Source organism: Rattus rattus, chromosome 1 (assembly GCF_011064425.1).
Source record: "Rattus rattus isolate New Zealand chromosome 1, Rrattus_CSIRO_v1, whole genome shotgun sequence".
NCBI lineage: Eukaryota > Metazoa > Chordata > Mammalia > Rodentia > Muridae > Rattus > Rattus rattus.
In genome coordinates this window covers 261,350,212-261,362,810 of record NC_046154.1, presented here as the reverse complement: position 1 = coordinate 261,362,810, position 12,599 = coordinate 261,350,212, and the positions used below count along the sequence as shown (strand labels likewise).

Below are 12,599 nucleotides of genomic sequence, written 5' to 3'. Positions count from 1 at the left end.
CCCACCATTCTTCCCCCCATCCTCCCCTATCATTCTTCCTCCCCATCCTCCCCACCATTCTTCCCCATCCTCACCCACCATTCTTCCTCCTTATCCTCCCCCACCATTCTTCCCCCCTCCTCACCCACAATTCTTCCTCCCCCATCGTCCCCCCAATCCTCCCCAAGAATCATCAAAGAAACCAAGCACACCTGGATAGGTCCCACCTTGAGGTGTTTCTAGGATGATTGTAGGCCTGGAGAAAAACCATTCCACTCAGGGGCTTATATTATAAAAGCTTTATTGGACACAGTCTGGAGGATGTCAGAACCAGGACAAAGTTAAGGTGGGTGCCAAGGTGGGGGTGGGGTCTGCTTTGGTGGCTTACGTTCTACAACAATTTGGATGTCTGGGTTATCAAAGAACACATGTAGGTACTGACTTGGAACAAGATGAAGAACTGAGGCATGGGGAGGCCAGAAGTTGGGATTTATTCCCTTCCAGGAACCAAAGCATGTGGTTTTGCAGCAGGCATGGTCTAGACTACTCTCCAGAAAAAAAGAAGACTTGGTCTGGGGGACTGCCTAGAAGATGCAGTCTCTGTGGGCCTGGGGCTGCCCGTGAAGGCCAGGGTCTTGGAGCAGGTTCTTCTTAGCTCTTGAAGCTCCTCCGGGAGGAGGAGGTGGTGGAGACAAATTTGACACTGGAGCTGCTGCCACCACCACTGCTGAAACCCCCACCTTGACCACTGCTTGCACTGAAGCCGGAGCCCCCCACACTGAGCCCACTACCCAAACCGCGCCTGTTCAAGAGTGGGCCGATATCTGAGGCAAAAGCGCCAATGCCACTGCCCAAGCCAGAGCCATAGCCAATGCTGCTTCTTCCTCCATAGCCAGAAGAGAGGCTGTTCGTGACGACAGCTGTGGAAAAGAGAGGGAAGAGTGAGGCGGGTCTGTCAGATTTGTCCCACACAGCTAACGTGCTTGATCCTACCTGGAAAATAGTGTATACCTGGCCGTTTTCACAAAATAACAGCATGGGCCAGAAAAACTAAATTACTCAGTTGGGGTCCCTGACAGAAAACTGATGACAAGAGGTAAGGCAGGGAGCCAGGCACTTGGTAGAGGTAAGGATTTAGGATATAGTCCAATGTGGATGGGTACTGTAGTAGATCAGACGGAACTCCATCACCCCCATGCCCCTGCCTGGGTTCTGTCCTTCCACTGTTCCCTTCTCACTATCTGATACTAATGTCTAGTATCTAGAAACAGCAGGGTTCTGAGTTGACATTTTAAAATGACTTACAGATGTTGACTGGTCCAACTCCTTCTCCACTCAGCCTGAAAGACAGAAAATTGGGGTAAGAGTGAAAAAAATTGTTCCACACACACACACACACACACACACACACACACACACACACACAAATAGCAAGACTGTCATTGTCATGGTTAGGGCCACATCGGAGCAAGGCATCTGCACATCTCTAAATTCCTGAGAGAAAAAAGAATGTGCCCCCTGGAAGGCACAGCCCAATGAAGCCCAATGGCAGCATCGTGACCCAGAGCTAGGCTGTCAAAGAAATGTCATAGCCTTCATCCTCTCTCGCCTAGTTTGTGGAAATCGAGAGTGAGCACCAGTGCATGTGAATGTGCCCAGAGCAGGCTTTGCCTCCTAGGATCCTTCATTCTGTGTGGACCTCAAGCTAGAAGGAAACTCCTCACAGTCGCCATCGCCCGTGCCAGAAGCATGAAGAGCAATGTAGTAGCTGGACGGCCCAGAGGTGGTCAGCAAGAGCAGTCAAAAAAGACTTCCCAGAGGAAGATGTCTCGGGAGAATGAGGGAGACAGAGGTAAAGGTGGGTGTGACATAGACACTGGGTCTAGAAGAGAACATGAGTGAGAACAGAAAAGGGATACTGTACAGGGCACATCTTAGTTGGCTGAGGAAGACAGAGTCCAAGATCATGAAATGGGCAGTGAGCCAAAGACACCAGTCAAGGTGCGTGCCCACGTGTCAGACTGAAACGGGAGGACGTTCAGTCTTTTGTGTGTGTAGCTGTCAGCCCTCATCAAACTCTCCTTTCTCTGGGCCACCTCGGCCACACCCCATCTGCCCACCTGCACTCCTCCCCCTCCAGCAGCTTCCTGTAGGTGGCGATCTCCACATCCAGGGCCAGCTTGGTGTTCATGAGCTCCTGGTACTCGCGCAGCAGCCGAGCCATGTCCTGCTTGGCCTTCTGCAGAGCCTCCTCCAGCTCAGTCAGCTTGTTTCTGGCGTCCTTGAGAGCCAGCTCCCCACGCTGCTCAGCCTCGGCGATGGCATTCTGGAGGTTGGCACACTGCAGAGAGAAAGGGAGCAGGGAGGGCACACTGGTATCTGAACTGACCCATGCTGTCCTTTTCTGAGAGCCCAAGTTGGAAGTATCAAACCTGGAGGCCTAGAAAGAACTCAGTATATGATCTCAGTATATACTGTGGCTCTTATGAGTGGTGGAGTATGGCAACACTGTGAATTGTCACTGCTCTGTGTGTGCGTGCGTGTGTGTGTGTGTGTGTGTGTGTGTGTGTATGTGCAGGTGTGTGTGTGTGTGTGTGTGTGTGTGTGTGTGTGTGTGTGTGTGAGTGTGTGTGGTGTGTGTGTGTGTGAGTGTGTGAGTGGTGTGTGTGTGGGTGTGTGTGTGTTTGTGTGTGTGTGTGTGTGTGTGTGGGTGTGTGTGTGTGTGTGTGTGTGTGTGTGTGTGTATGTGTGTGTGTGTGTGTAGGTGTGTGTGTGTGTGTGGGTGTGTGTGGGTGGGGGTGTGTGTGTGTGTGTGTGTGTGTGTGTGTGTGTGTATACATGTATCAAATGGGCCCTCCTTTGTCCTCTTTTAACTCCTCCCCACCTGCTTCTTGACATTGTCGATCTCGGATCTCAGCCTCTGGATCATCCGGTTCATCTCTGAGATCTCATGCTTGGTGTTGCGGAGGTCATCCCCGTGCCGGCCGGCTGTCTGCTGCAGCTCCTCGTACTAAAGCCACCAGAAGAAAGGGAAGACGTTAACATGGCATGGGGTGCTCTTTCCCCAGGTTCACAAGCAGGAACTGTCAGGAGGTGGTCAGTGGTGGAATCTTCTGGGGTCTGGGGCTGATTTTGGTCTTGTTGAGAAAGGGCTGTTCTTAATAACTTCTTGAGGGTCTTTGTACTTCTAAAGCCACTGACGGGAAATTTTCTCCAGTTCCTGGGTTTTGTAGAAAATAGACAGCCGGCTACTCCTGCAGCCTATCCCAAGTAGCCTCAGTATCCTTGAGAGTCCTTCCCCTAGCATTGTTATGGTCTGGAATCCTAGAGAGCCCTCACAGGTACATCTTCCCAGGGGATATTCACTCAAGCAAGCACCTCACCTTGGTCTGGTACCAGGACTCAGCCTCTGTTCGGCTGCGGTTGGCAATGTCCTCATACTGGGCCTTGACCTCAGCGATGATGCTGTCCAGGTCCAGGCTGCGGTTGTTGTCCATGGAGAGGACCACAGATGTGTCAGAGACATGTGTCTGCATCTGGGACAGCTCCTACAGGGACCCTTGAAGTTAGTCATCTGATCCTTTTATTTAACGTGAGTTTCATTCAAACTTCCCATTTGTGGGAATAAAATACCCACAGGGCAAGCTTGGGTTCGTTGCTTACCGCATCAAAGAACATCTTCATGAAGTTGATCTCGTCCATTAGGGCATCAACCTTAGCTTCTAGCTCCACCTTGTTCATGTAGGCCGCGTCCACATCCTAAAAGAACATGGAGGTGGTTGGCATGGACCAACATACACCTACCTTAAATGGCTCCACCTCCAGGACAGCACAAGCCCCCGGGCTGCTGCCTTTCTGGCCACACCCACCTTCTTCAACATCACGAATTCATTCTCAGCCGTGGTACGCTTGTTGATCTCATCCTCGTACCTGGGGGTCAAAGGGACGGGAAGGACAAGTCAGAGAACAAGGGCCGGATGAGGGTTTCTGTGCGGTCACCGTGAGCAAGCTTTCAGACTAGAAAGAGGCCGCTCACAACTTACAGGCAGACAAGTATGGGACACCATGAGCCCTGGGGCAGCCTCCCCCTCCCATCCCCTCCCCCCCCCTGTACTATGGCTGCCTTTTCTGAGGCTGCCTGCCAAAAGCTTGTTCCAGCCTCACTGCTCCTCTCCTGTTTCAACCATAATCCTGCAGGAGTGGAGGTGTAGCTTGCTTAGCTTGAATGCATTCCTGAGAGGGCTCTCCAACACCATCAAAAGCATAAGTCAAGAAACAAAAAACCGGCAAGCCCTCCCCCCAACCCCTGAATCAGTAACTGATTCATGCAGCTAAAGGAATCCCCTCATCAACTCCCCGCAAACTATCAAACGCCATGCTGTGCGTTTTGGGGGCATTGAGGAGAAAGCCCCAGAGCGTGAGGATTCCTGGTGGTGCTGGGGCACACGCTGCTACTTGGGCAGGTGGGTAGATGCTTTGTAGAGGGAGCTGAGCCTAGGGCAAGAACTCTCTGGACAGATTTGGGGCTTTTCTTAGTGAAGTGCATGCTTCTAGCCCGTGGGGAAGTCAGGGGCCACAGTCTGGCTACGGAGCGTATTTGGTGCAAAGATGACCCTGATGCCTCTTTCCCCCACACCATAGCTCACTTGTTCTTGTAGTCCTCCACCAGATCCTGCATGTTCCTCAGCTCCGAGTCCAGGCGGCCCCTCTCCCCCATGACCCCATCCAGCTGTCTACGGAGGTTGTTAATGTACTGTTCAAACAACGGATCCAGGTTCTGCTTTATGGTCTTGGTGCCCTGCTCCTGCAGCAGGGTCCATTTGGTGTCCAGGACCTTGTTCTGCTGCTCCAGGAACCGCACCTGGAGGGGCAGAGTGCAGGAGGGAGAAGTTTGGGTTTGAAGCTTCTGTGATGTTTTCACTAGTGTACCCACCTGTCACATGCTGTCCCACCAAATCTCATGTTCAGTGAGTGCCTGGCCTGTGACCTGTGAGGGACAATCAGCAGTGACCCTCCCAACATCATACTCTAGGGAGGACAGGGGACAGCCAGCCCAGTAGTAGGTGGATGAAGTGTGGTCTAATTATTCACTGCGGCTGGAAGGGCTCTATAGACAATTAGGCCTCAGTACAATTGTCTGTTATGTGAGTTCTTAATTCATTTCAGTCCACTGGGATCAGACGCCCTTATGGGGCAACCTCTGGAGGAGAGGAACTCTGACCCTGATTTCCAGATCCCCATCTAACTGAAGGGAGCACAAAACCAGGACAGGGGATCAACTAGGAACAAAGGCAACATCTGAGCCAAGCCTGAAGCCTCTTCTCTCCACCTCCATTCAGCATTCACTGCAGACACACAGGCTGCTCAAGGAAGCACCATGTCTCACCTTGTCGATGAAGGAGGCAAACTTGTTGTTGAGGGTCTTGATCTGCTCCCTCTCCTCAGTCCTGACCCGCTGGATGGTGGGGTCGATTTGCAGGTTCAGGGGTGTGAGGAGATTCTGGTTAACGGTGACCTCTTGGATGCCACCAGGGGGGCACACAGGGAAGCCAGCTCCACCATAGCCACCACCAAAGCCAGCTCCACCACCGAAGCCAAAGCCACTGCCAGCTCCACCACCAAAGCCGAATCCACTGCCGGCTCCTCCTCCAAAGCCATAGCCGGCACCGGCACCAAATTGGTTCCTGAAGCTACCTCCGCCAGAACTGAAGGAGATCCTTTTGGAGCCCCCCACATTGTACAGGCTTCGGCTGCCATAGCCCCCGGCTCCGTAAGCGCCGCCAAGGCTGACCCTGCCACCACCACCACCACCACTGCGGGACACCGAGCTGAAGGTGGTACGAGAGACAGATGGGGTGATGGCAGAAGCGGCGCTGAAAGAGCGGCTGCCCCCGCTTCGGAAGGACACACTGGACTGGCGAGACATGATGGTGTTTGTTCCTGGAGGAGCAAGAGCACGGGGCGCTGGTGGCAGGGAGGTCGGCGTTCAACGGGACGCTGTGGGTGGCTCTGTAACTTAGGAGGCTCGAGGTCCTCTTTTTATCCCCCTTAGAAGTGGGTTGGGCGGAGGAGCTGTCGAGCTGTGAATGATTGGTGGGCTGGGCATGCCTGGGGGCAGTTGTGAGCTCACCCAGCACACCTGCACAGTGGTGTGGGGTGCAGAGCCTGCTCCCTGTGCGCTCTGCTCCGTTAGGAAGAGCCCTTCCTTGCAGGGCTGGCATCCTGGCAGTGCGTTGGGGATGCTTCCAACGGTCTCTTGTCACCCCAAATCCCAGTGCTCTATGTAGCCTAAAAGGATGCTAGGAGCTAAGGACTACTGGCCTGTGGCCACTGTCCTAGCGATCATTTGAGTGTCAGTGACACGATCCGCTGGCTCAGCCTAGCTCACGCAGCTTTGCAGACCCAGTCCATCAGTGGGACTGAGCCGGTCACCCACTTGGCAATGACCTGTTTGTCTCATGTCTTGGCTGTGTGGTGGGTGCTGCAGAGACCCGAGCTCTCGGCAAGGTGACCGGAGCTCTTGGCAAGGTGACCCCTGGCCTCACTTCTGGGGCATATTCCAGATAGAGAAGTAGGATTGAGTCCATGCTTCAAGAGTCACCCATTCCCCCCAGGATACCACTGGACAGATTCTCTTGTAAGATTCAGACCAGAAAATCTTCCTCAAGCCCCAGGCTTTAAAAAACAGAGGAGGTGGGTCTCCTCACCCAGGCTGTGCACCATTCTCTTTAAGGTCACACCCACCCCCAACCCCCACAGATCCTCCTAATGCAGCTTTTTGTGTTGTTTTTTATGTTTTTTGTCCTGGGGAGGCCCCCATTGTGGGGGCTTATTAAGTCGGAGACCTCACATAATCTTCTACAGAAAGGGTCTTGACTCTGGACCGGCAGCCCCGTCTCTGTGGAGAGCTGCTCTGCCATCCCCCCTCCCCCCAGTATCCCCCTGCACTGTGTCCCAGCAAGTTCTCAGTTATTCCACCAGGGAAGAGGTGAGTCACTGTATTTGTTGATACAGGCTGAAGGCCGCCGCAAACGCATACCTGCAGGAGCTTCTAATCTCAGTAGGAACATGTTGAGAATCGGCCGGCCTGTTATAACGGGAACCACCCTGTTCCAAGCAGCGGGAGCTGCTATGTTTCCTCTACCTCCAGCCCAAAGCCTCCTTCAGGGCCAAAGGCATGGAAAATGGAATTTTAAGTCTGCAAGTTGACTGCTAGGGAAACTAGACAGAGCAAGTTGGGGGGGGGGGCAAGCAGCTGGCACAGCTGCTCCAATGAGAGCTCCCAGAAGGTTCTTCTGCAAAGTTTCTTGGTACCACCTGCATGTAGGGCCTTATTAAGGAAAGGATCCTGATTGCCCATCCTAAGCTGTGCCCTGTCATTCTGGCTCAGGACTTGAGTGGGATCACCCTTCTTCCTGTCCCAGAAGAAAGCAGGGCTCTTAGACCCAATTGGCTGAATCAGGAGGATGGATGTGGGAACCTTTGGGAGGTCACACTCCCAGGAGAACTGGAGTAGGACAGGGGAATCTCTGCACAGAGCCTAAGGTTGCCACAAGGAAGCCAAGGCCGTGGGAAATAATTCTTGAGCGCTGAGGGTCTGCTGATATGGATGGCTCACCAAAGAGAGGCTTGGCTGACAAGACGGCTGATAGTCAATTCAATCACTGGCCAAGCTGGCCTGACAGGTCTTGGGCAACAGACTTGGGTGTCTCTGCCTGGAAAGTCTCAGAGACTGTGTGAGCATTAGCTTTTGTCGCCATTTGGAGACCAGATAAGAATGTCCAGAGACACACTGGAGTTCCTCAGCCCTAAAAAGAGTAGCTTGAGGCTTGAGGTAGGTGTCTGGAGTCTCTTATCAGGAGTACCCCTCCTTTCTGGAAAATCACTGTCAAGGGGTGCCCCACCAAACACACACAGCATTGGTGCTGTCCCACTGCCCTGGGGGAAGTCCCATCCCTTCAGGAGCTTCTGGACAGATACTCCCTTTCCCCACCCAGTCTTCATTGTCTATGCTGTGGAGCTGAGCTTAGTAGGACAGGAGTGCATTCTGGCTGGCCTGAGACTTGTCATAATAGCCACACTCAGACCCCAGGGGCAGTGACCAGAGACTGGTAGGTGTGTTGGGACGCCTCACATGAGAATCAGTTCTCTGTCCCAGCTCTGTGGGAGTCTCCATGGTAGGGAGGGTGAACCCTCCTACCTCACCATACCAGGTTTCTCTGTTGCTTATACCCAAACAGAGAGCCAGACACCAGCGCCTCTGCTGAGTGGGAGGCCCACCCCAGCTTGGCATCCCTGTGGTCAGGAAGAACAGGATCACACTGAGCCCCTGGGCTCTCCTGCAGGGCACTCCCAGGACATGGCTGGACATGTCACCGAGCTCCTATTTCATTAGCAAAACCCATACAGGGTTACAGGGTCCCCAGCTGCTGACCTCTCTGTCAGAGGGACAAGTCTCAAGGCAGCACCTCTGCCCCAGAGAACACAGAGCGTAGGCCTGTTTTATGAACAGACTCGTGGGAGAGGTAAATCCACAACGCCTTCCTAGAATCCTCTCCTCAGATCCCACGCTCCATCCACGCTGTGTGTCTTCAAGCAGAGATTCTTAATAGAAGATAGTTAAATAAAATAAAATGGTTTTGCACATGTCTGACAGGGCACACCAAGTGTACAGATCCCAAAGCCTGGGCAGGGCCTCTACTGCAACCCTTCCCTGGGTTAACATGGCAGATACAGGGTCCTCTCTCAAGCCCTTCCCTGGGTCTCCTTGTTGTGAGTCCCAAAGACCTGTCTATCTATTTCCGTCTCTGGGCCTGTGTCTATAGGGCAAGTCTTTTGTCCTCTCCAGACAGGACACCTTCTGAGGACAGAGGAAGACGTCTCCCTATCACAGACCTCCCTCTGCTCCTTGCACTTGCATCCCAGACAGTATCTTGGAGCCCTTGTAACCCCCACATCCTGCGCAGCCCCCAGGGAAGAAGGCAAACAACGGTGCCTTCATCTTCGCAGCTCTTCCCTTGAGTGCTCTGCACAAAATGCAGGGAGGGTGGCTGAGGTATGAGTCACGTATTCATCGGGTTATGGTTGGCAGTCCCATCCAGAAGCCTGGAGCCAGCTTACAAGATGGGGATGGGCAGATGGAGCAGTGAGCCCGCCCCCAGACAACTCTCCACAAAGCCTAGCCTCAGGGAGGAATTGAGGGAAGAATTTTGCCGCCTCCGCCCAAAGCTATGGTATCCTACCCTTACAGTTCTGGGGCCCAGTGTGGGCCCAGTGCGGGTCCCAGTGGATTCTCAGGATTGCAGAGGCATAGAAGGCGTGTGTGTGTGTGTGTGTGTGTGTGTGTGTGTGTGTGTGTGTGTGTGTGTGTGAAAGAGAGAGAGGTACATGTGCTCAAGAGAGAATTGTGTGTGTATGTCTGAGTGCAAGAGAGTATGTGCACTTGAGTATGTGTGTTTGTATGCATGTGTGTGTGAGCTCAGATGTGTGTGTGTGAGAGTGTGGTGCGTGTGCTCAAGAGAGAATTATGTGTGTGAGCATGCACATGTGCGTGTACCCACATGCACATGTGTGCGTGCATGTTTGTGTGTGTGAGTGTGAGAGTGTGTGTGTGTGTGTGTGTGTGTGTGTGTGTGTGTGTGTGTGTGTGTAACTGGCCGTGCTGGGAAGCTGGGAAGTTGGACACATAATCCCCAGCAGAACAAGGTTGCCATGCTGGCTTCTTGCAGACCCTCAGACTCAAGTCTGAGACGAAGCCTAGGTGGGAATGCAAATGTCCAGAAATATTGGTTCAGGTTGAGCTTGGGAGCCCAGATTTCACACTGGAACCTCAAATCTTAGTGTTGAATTTTCTCACCTAAGTACTTTACACTAATCATAGCTTCACTCTCGGCTGTCTTGCCTCCAGTATAACCCTCAGAACATTCCAGAACTCTTGTTTCACAATTCCACAGTCCTCCACGGGGTCCTCCACAGGGTCCTTCACAGGCTCCTCCACAGGGTCCTTCACAAACTCTGGAGGAAACAAATGAACGTGAGCTTGTTGGAATGGGCCATGCCGGCTGAGATTTTCATGCTGAGCTGGCTGGGGCAAGCAGGAAGGGTGGGGTGACACACTGGGGGTTGTGGGGAGCTGTCTTGGCTCCATCCCTCAGATTTAGCATGCGATTGGCACTTGCAGTCCAGAGCTGAAGAACAGAGCTCTGAGTATCTCTCCAACAGGCCCCTGCAAGCCTCGGGATGCCCGTCTTCACTTCAAGGGTATTTTGCCAGTGGCATGCATACCAAGTCTTTGAAAATCCCCCTTGCTTGGTTGAAACTGTGGACTGAAAATCAGCAAATGCTTTAATTAGTCAGATGGAAAAAAAAAAAAAAGGTTATACCTGCCCAGCAAGAACCTCGGGCTTTGCTTTCCCGTAATGGGAGGGTTCTCGTTTTCAGACAGATAGTGAGCAGGTCTGGCACTGCCCTGTACAAATTTGTGCACCTAGAAATAACACCACAAGATGTTTATGGTTGCAGCTGTCATTCTGTTTGTCGTTCTCTGCACATTTCCTCTGTTCCTCGCATGCAGACAGGAGCATACCTTACAGGATTCAGGGAGTTACCAGTCTTCCCCTACAGTGGAGAGGCAGGACCACACTGCGTGAGGGCCAGCCTGCGTCTCCATCCGAGGAATCCGGAGAAGCCCCCTCCCATCCCAGACACGCACACATTCCTTTTCCCTCTGACCCTTTCTTCTTCCACAGAAGCCACACTACAGAGTGGAGTCCGGTAGCTGCTTCTGGGGGCTTCCACCTGACCTGTCCCAATAGGCCAGGTGCAGACAAGAGCAGCCGACCCCATCCTGATTTCCCCTGACTCTGGATGAGTTCCAGTCATAGAGGTCGAAGCACAGGGGACATTTCCACAATCAAGAATGGAAATCTGGCCACAACCAGACACGGTCCCTTTCCCCAGCTGCCCTCAGACCATCATTAAGGTTTACCAACACCTTGCTGTCCCTATGTCTGTTCTCCACACACCCTCAGTTCCTGTCTCCACATTCCACTACTGACCTTGCTTTCCAGGCTGCTTGGGCCAGATGACAGGGCCAGGGGTTAGCAGAAACAGGCTAAGACAGTGTTTCCTGACCTTCCTAACACTGCAACCTTTTAATACAGTTCCTCACATTGTGGTGGCCACCCAGCCATAAAATCGTTTTCATCGCTACTTCACAACTGTAGTTCCGCTACTGTTATAAATCATTATGCAAATATCTAACATGCAGATAGTTCTAGGTGACCCCTGTGAAGGGGTCATTCAAACCTTCACAAGGGTCAAGGTCGAGAATCACCTGGCTCTGGCAGCAGGCAGGCAGGAAGACCTGCAGCTGTCACTGAATGGTGGTTCCTTCAATGAGTGTGTTTTTCAAGCCACTATGCCAAGCAACAGATATTGCTAGACTTGGTTGTGCACCTCTGATGTCCCCCAGCTCCTCCCAGATGCTGTACAAGCACAGAGCTGAGCCTCTTCCTTGGGTCCCCCTTCCTGGCTTGGATTGGCATCTCACATCACGCGGATGAGCTGATACTTAACTTTCACTGTCATCTTCTTCGGTGAGAGTCTTCTAGAAAAATCAGTAAAGCATAACTGATATGTGTGGGTGTGTCTGGGAGGGAGTTTCCAGAAAAGAGCAGGCCAGTGAACTAACTGGAGAAGTCTCACCCTAAGAGTGAGTGGCATCAGCCCAGAGGCTGGAGTCTTCTTAGTCAGGGTGTCTGTTGTTGTTTCGACAAAAAGCAAGTTGGGGAGAAGAGGGTCGTTTTGGCTTAGACTTCCATATTGCTGTTTATTACTGATGGAAGTCAGGGTAGGAGCTCAAATAGGGCAGGAAGCTGGAGGGAGGAGCTGATGCAGAGGCCATGAAGGGATGCTATTTACTGGTTTACTTCCTCTGGCTTGCTCAGTCTAGTTTCTTATAGAAACCAGGACCACCAGCCCAGGGATGGCACCACCCACCATGGTCTGGGTCCTCCCGCCTTGATCACTCATTGAGAAAATGCCTTAGAGCTGGGTCTCAGGGAGGCATTTCCTCAAGGGAGGCTTCTTCCTCTCTGGTGACTCTAGCTTGAGTTGAGTTGACACAGAACCATCCAGTACAGCTGGGGGTCAGGCATAATGAAAAGAACCAGACCCTTGACTTCCCTCTTTGCTCTTCTTGATGCTGGCGGATGCCAGATTCGATTCTGTGTCCTTTGAATACAGACTTGGACCAGTGACTGTCCAGAGTGACTTTGCAGGCCTTCAGTCTGGAGCTGGGACTGCATCATTGCCTTCTCTCTTTATCTTTAGGCTTCTAGCTTTTTGGACTAAGAATCTGTTTCTTGCCCTGGTTGTCCCCCTTGCAGATGGCCACTGTAGGACTGCCCAGCCACTGCGTAGGCAAGCCATTCAATGAAGCCCTCTTATAGATGTATGCGGATGTGTACCTGTGTGCCTGTGCATGTATGCGTGCACGCATGTGCATGCCTCTGCATGTGTGTGCATACATGTGTATACGTGTGTGTGTGTGTGTGTGTGAGAGAGAGAGAGAGAGAGAGAGAGAGAGAGAGAGAGAGAGAGAGAATATGATTGTTCTG

General features: G+C 52.5%; 1 protein-coding gene across 3 annotated transcripts; it reads right to left on the bottom strand.

The window, feature by feature from the left end:
- Positions 1 to 263: 263 nt before the first annotated feature.
- Positions 264 to 11,861, bottom strand: Krt5 (keratin 5). Of its 3 annotated transcripts, none has more exons than XM_032890946.1 (10): positions 11,845 to 11,861; positions 5,366 to 5,915; positions 4,626 to 4,840; positions 3,849 to 3,909; positions 3,643 to 3,738; positions 3,363 to 3,527; positions 2,864 to 2,989; positions 2,100 to 2,320; positions 1,285 to 1,319; positions 264 to 899 (listed from the first exon to the last, which is right to left on the bottom strand). In XM_032890946.1, the coding sequence occupies exons 2-10, from the start codon at positions 5,903 to 5,905 to the stop codon at positions 631 to 633; spliced, it is 1,728 nt and encodes a 575-aa protein (XP_032746837.1). In that variant the 5' UTR covers positions 5,906 to 5,915; positions 11,845 to 11,861; the 3' UTR covers positions 264 to 630. The 3 variants fall into 3 exon arrangements, with proteins under 3 accessions (XP_032746837.1, XP_032746836.1, XP_032746835.1); XM_032890945.1 differs by lacking the exon at positions 11,845 to 11,861 and having other exon boundaries at positions 264 to 719; positions 819 to 899; positions 5,366 to 5,981; XM_032890944.1 differs by lacking the exon at positions 11,845 to 11,861 and having other exon boundaries at positions 5,366 to 6,117.
- Between the last annotated feature and the right edge of the window lie 738 nt (positions 11,862 to 12,599).

What these genes read in the sequence shown, in the direction of transcription:
- Krt5 (XM_032890946.1), bottom strand. Translation starts at nt 5,905, where the DNA reads ATGTCTCGCCAGTCCAGTGTGTCCTTCCGAAGCGGGGGCAGCCGCTCT. An exon ending in AATTCGTGATGTTGAAGAAG is followed by an intron (nt 3,739 to 3,848) that starts GTGGGTGTGGCC and finishes ATGTTCTTTTAG; the next exon opens with GATGTGGACGCGGCCTACAT. An exon ending in AGTCCTGGTACCAGACCAAG is followed by an intron (nt 2,990 to 3,362) that starts GTGAGGTGCTTG and finishes TGGTGGCTTTAG; the next exon opens with TACGAGGAGCTGCAGCAGAC.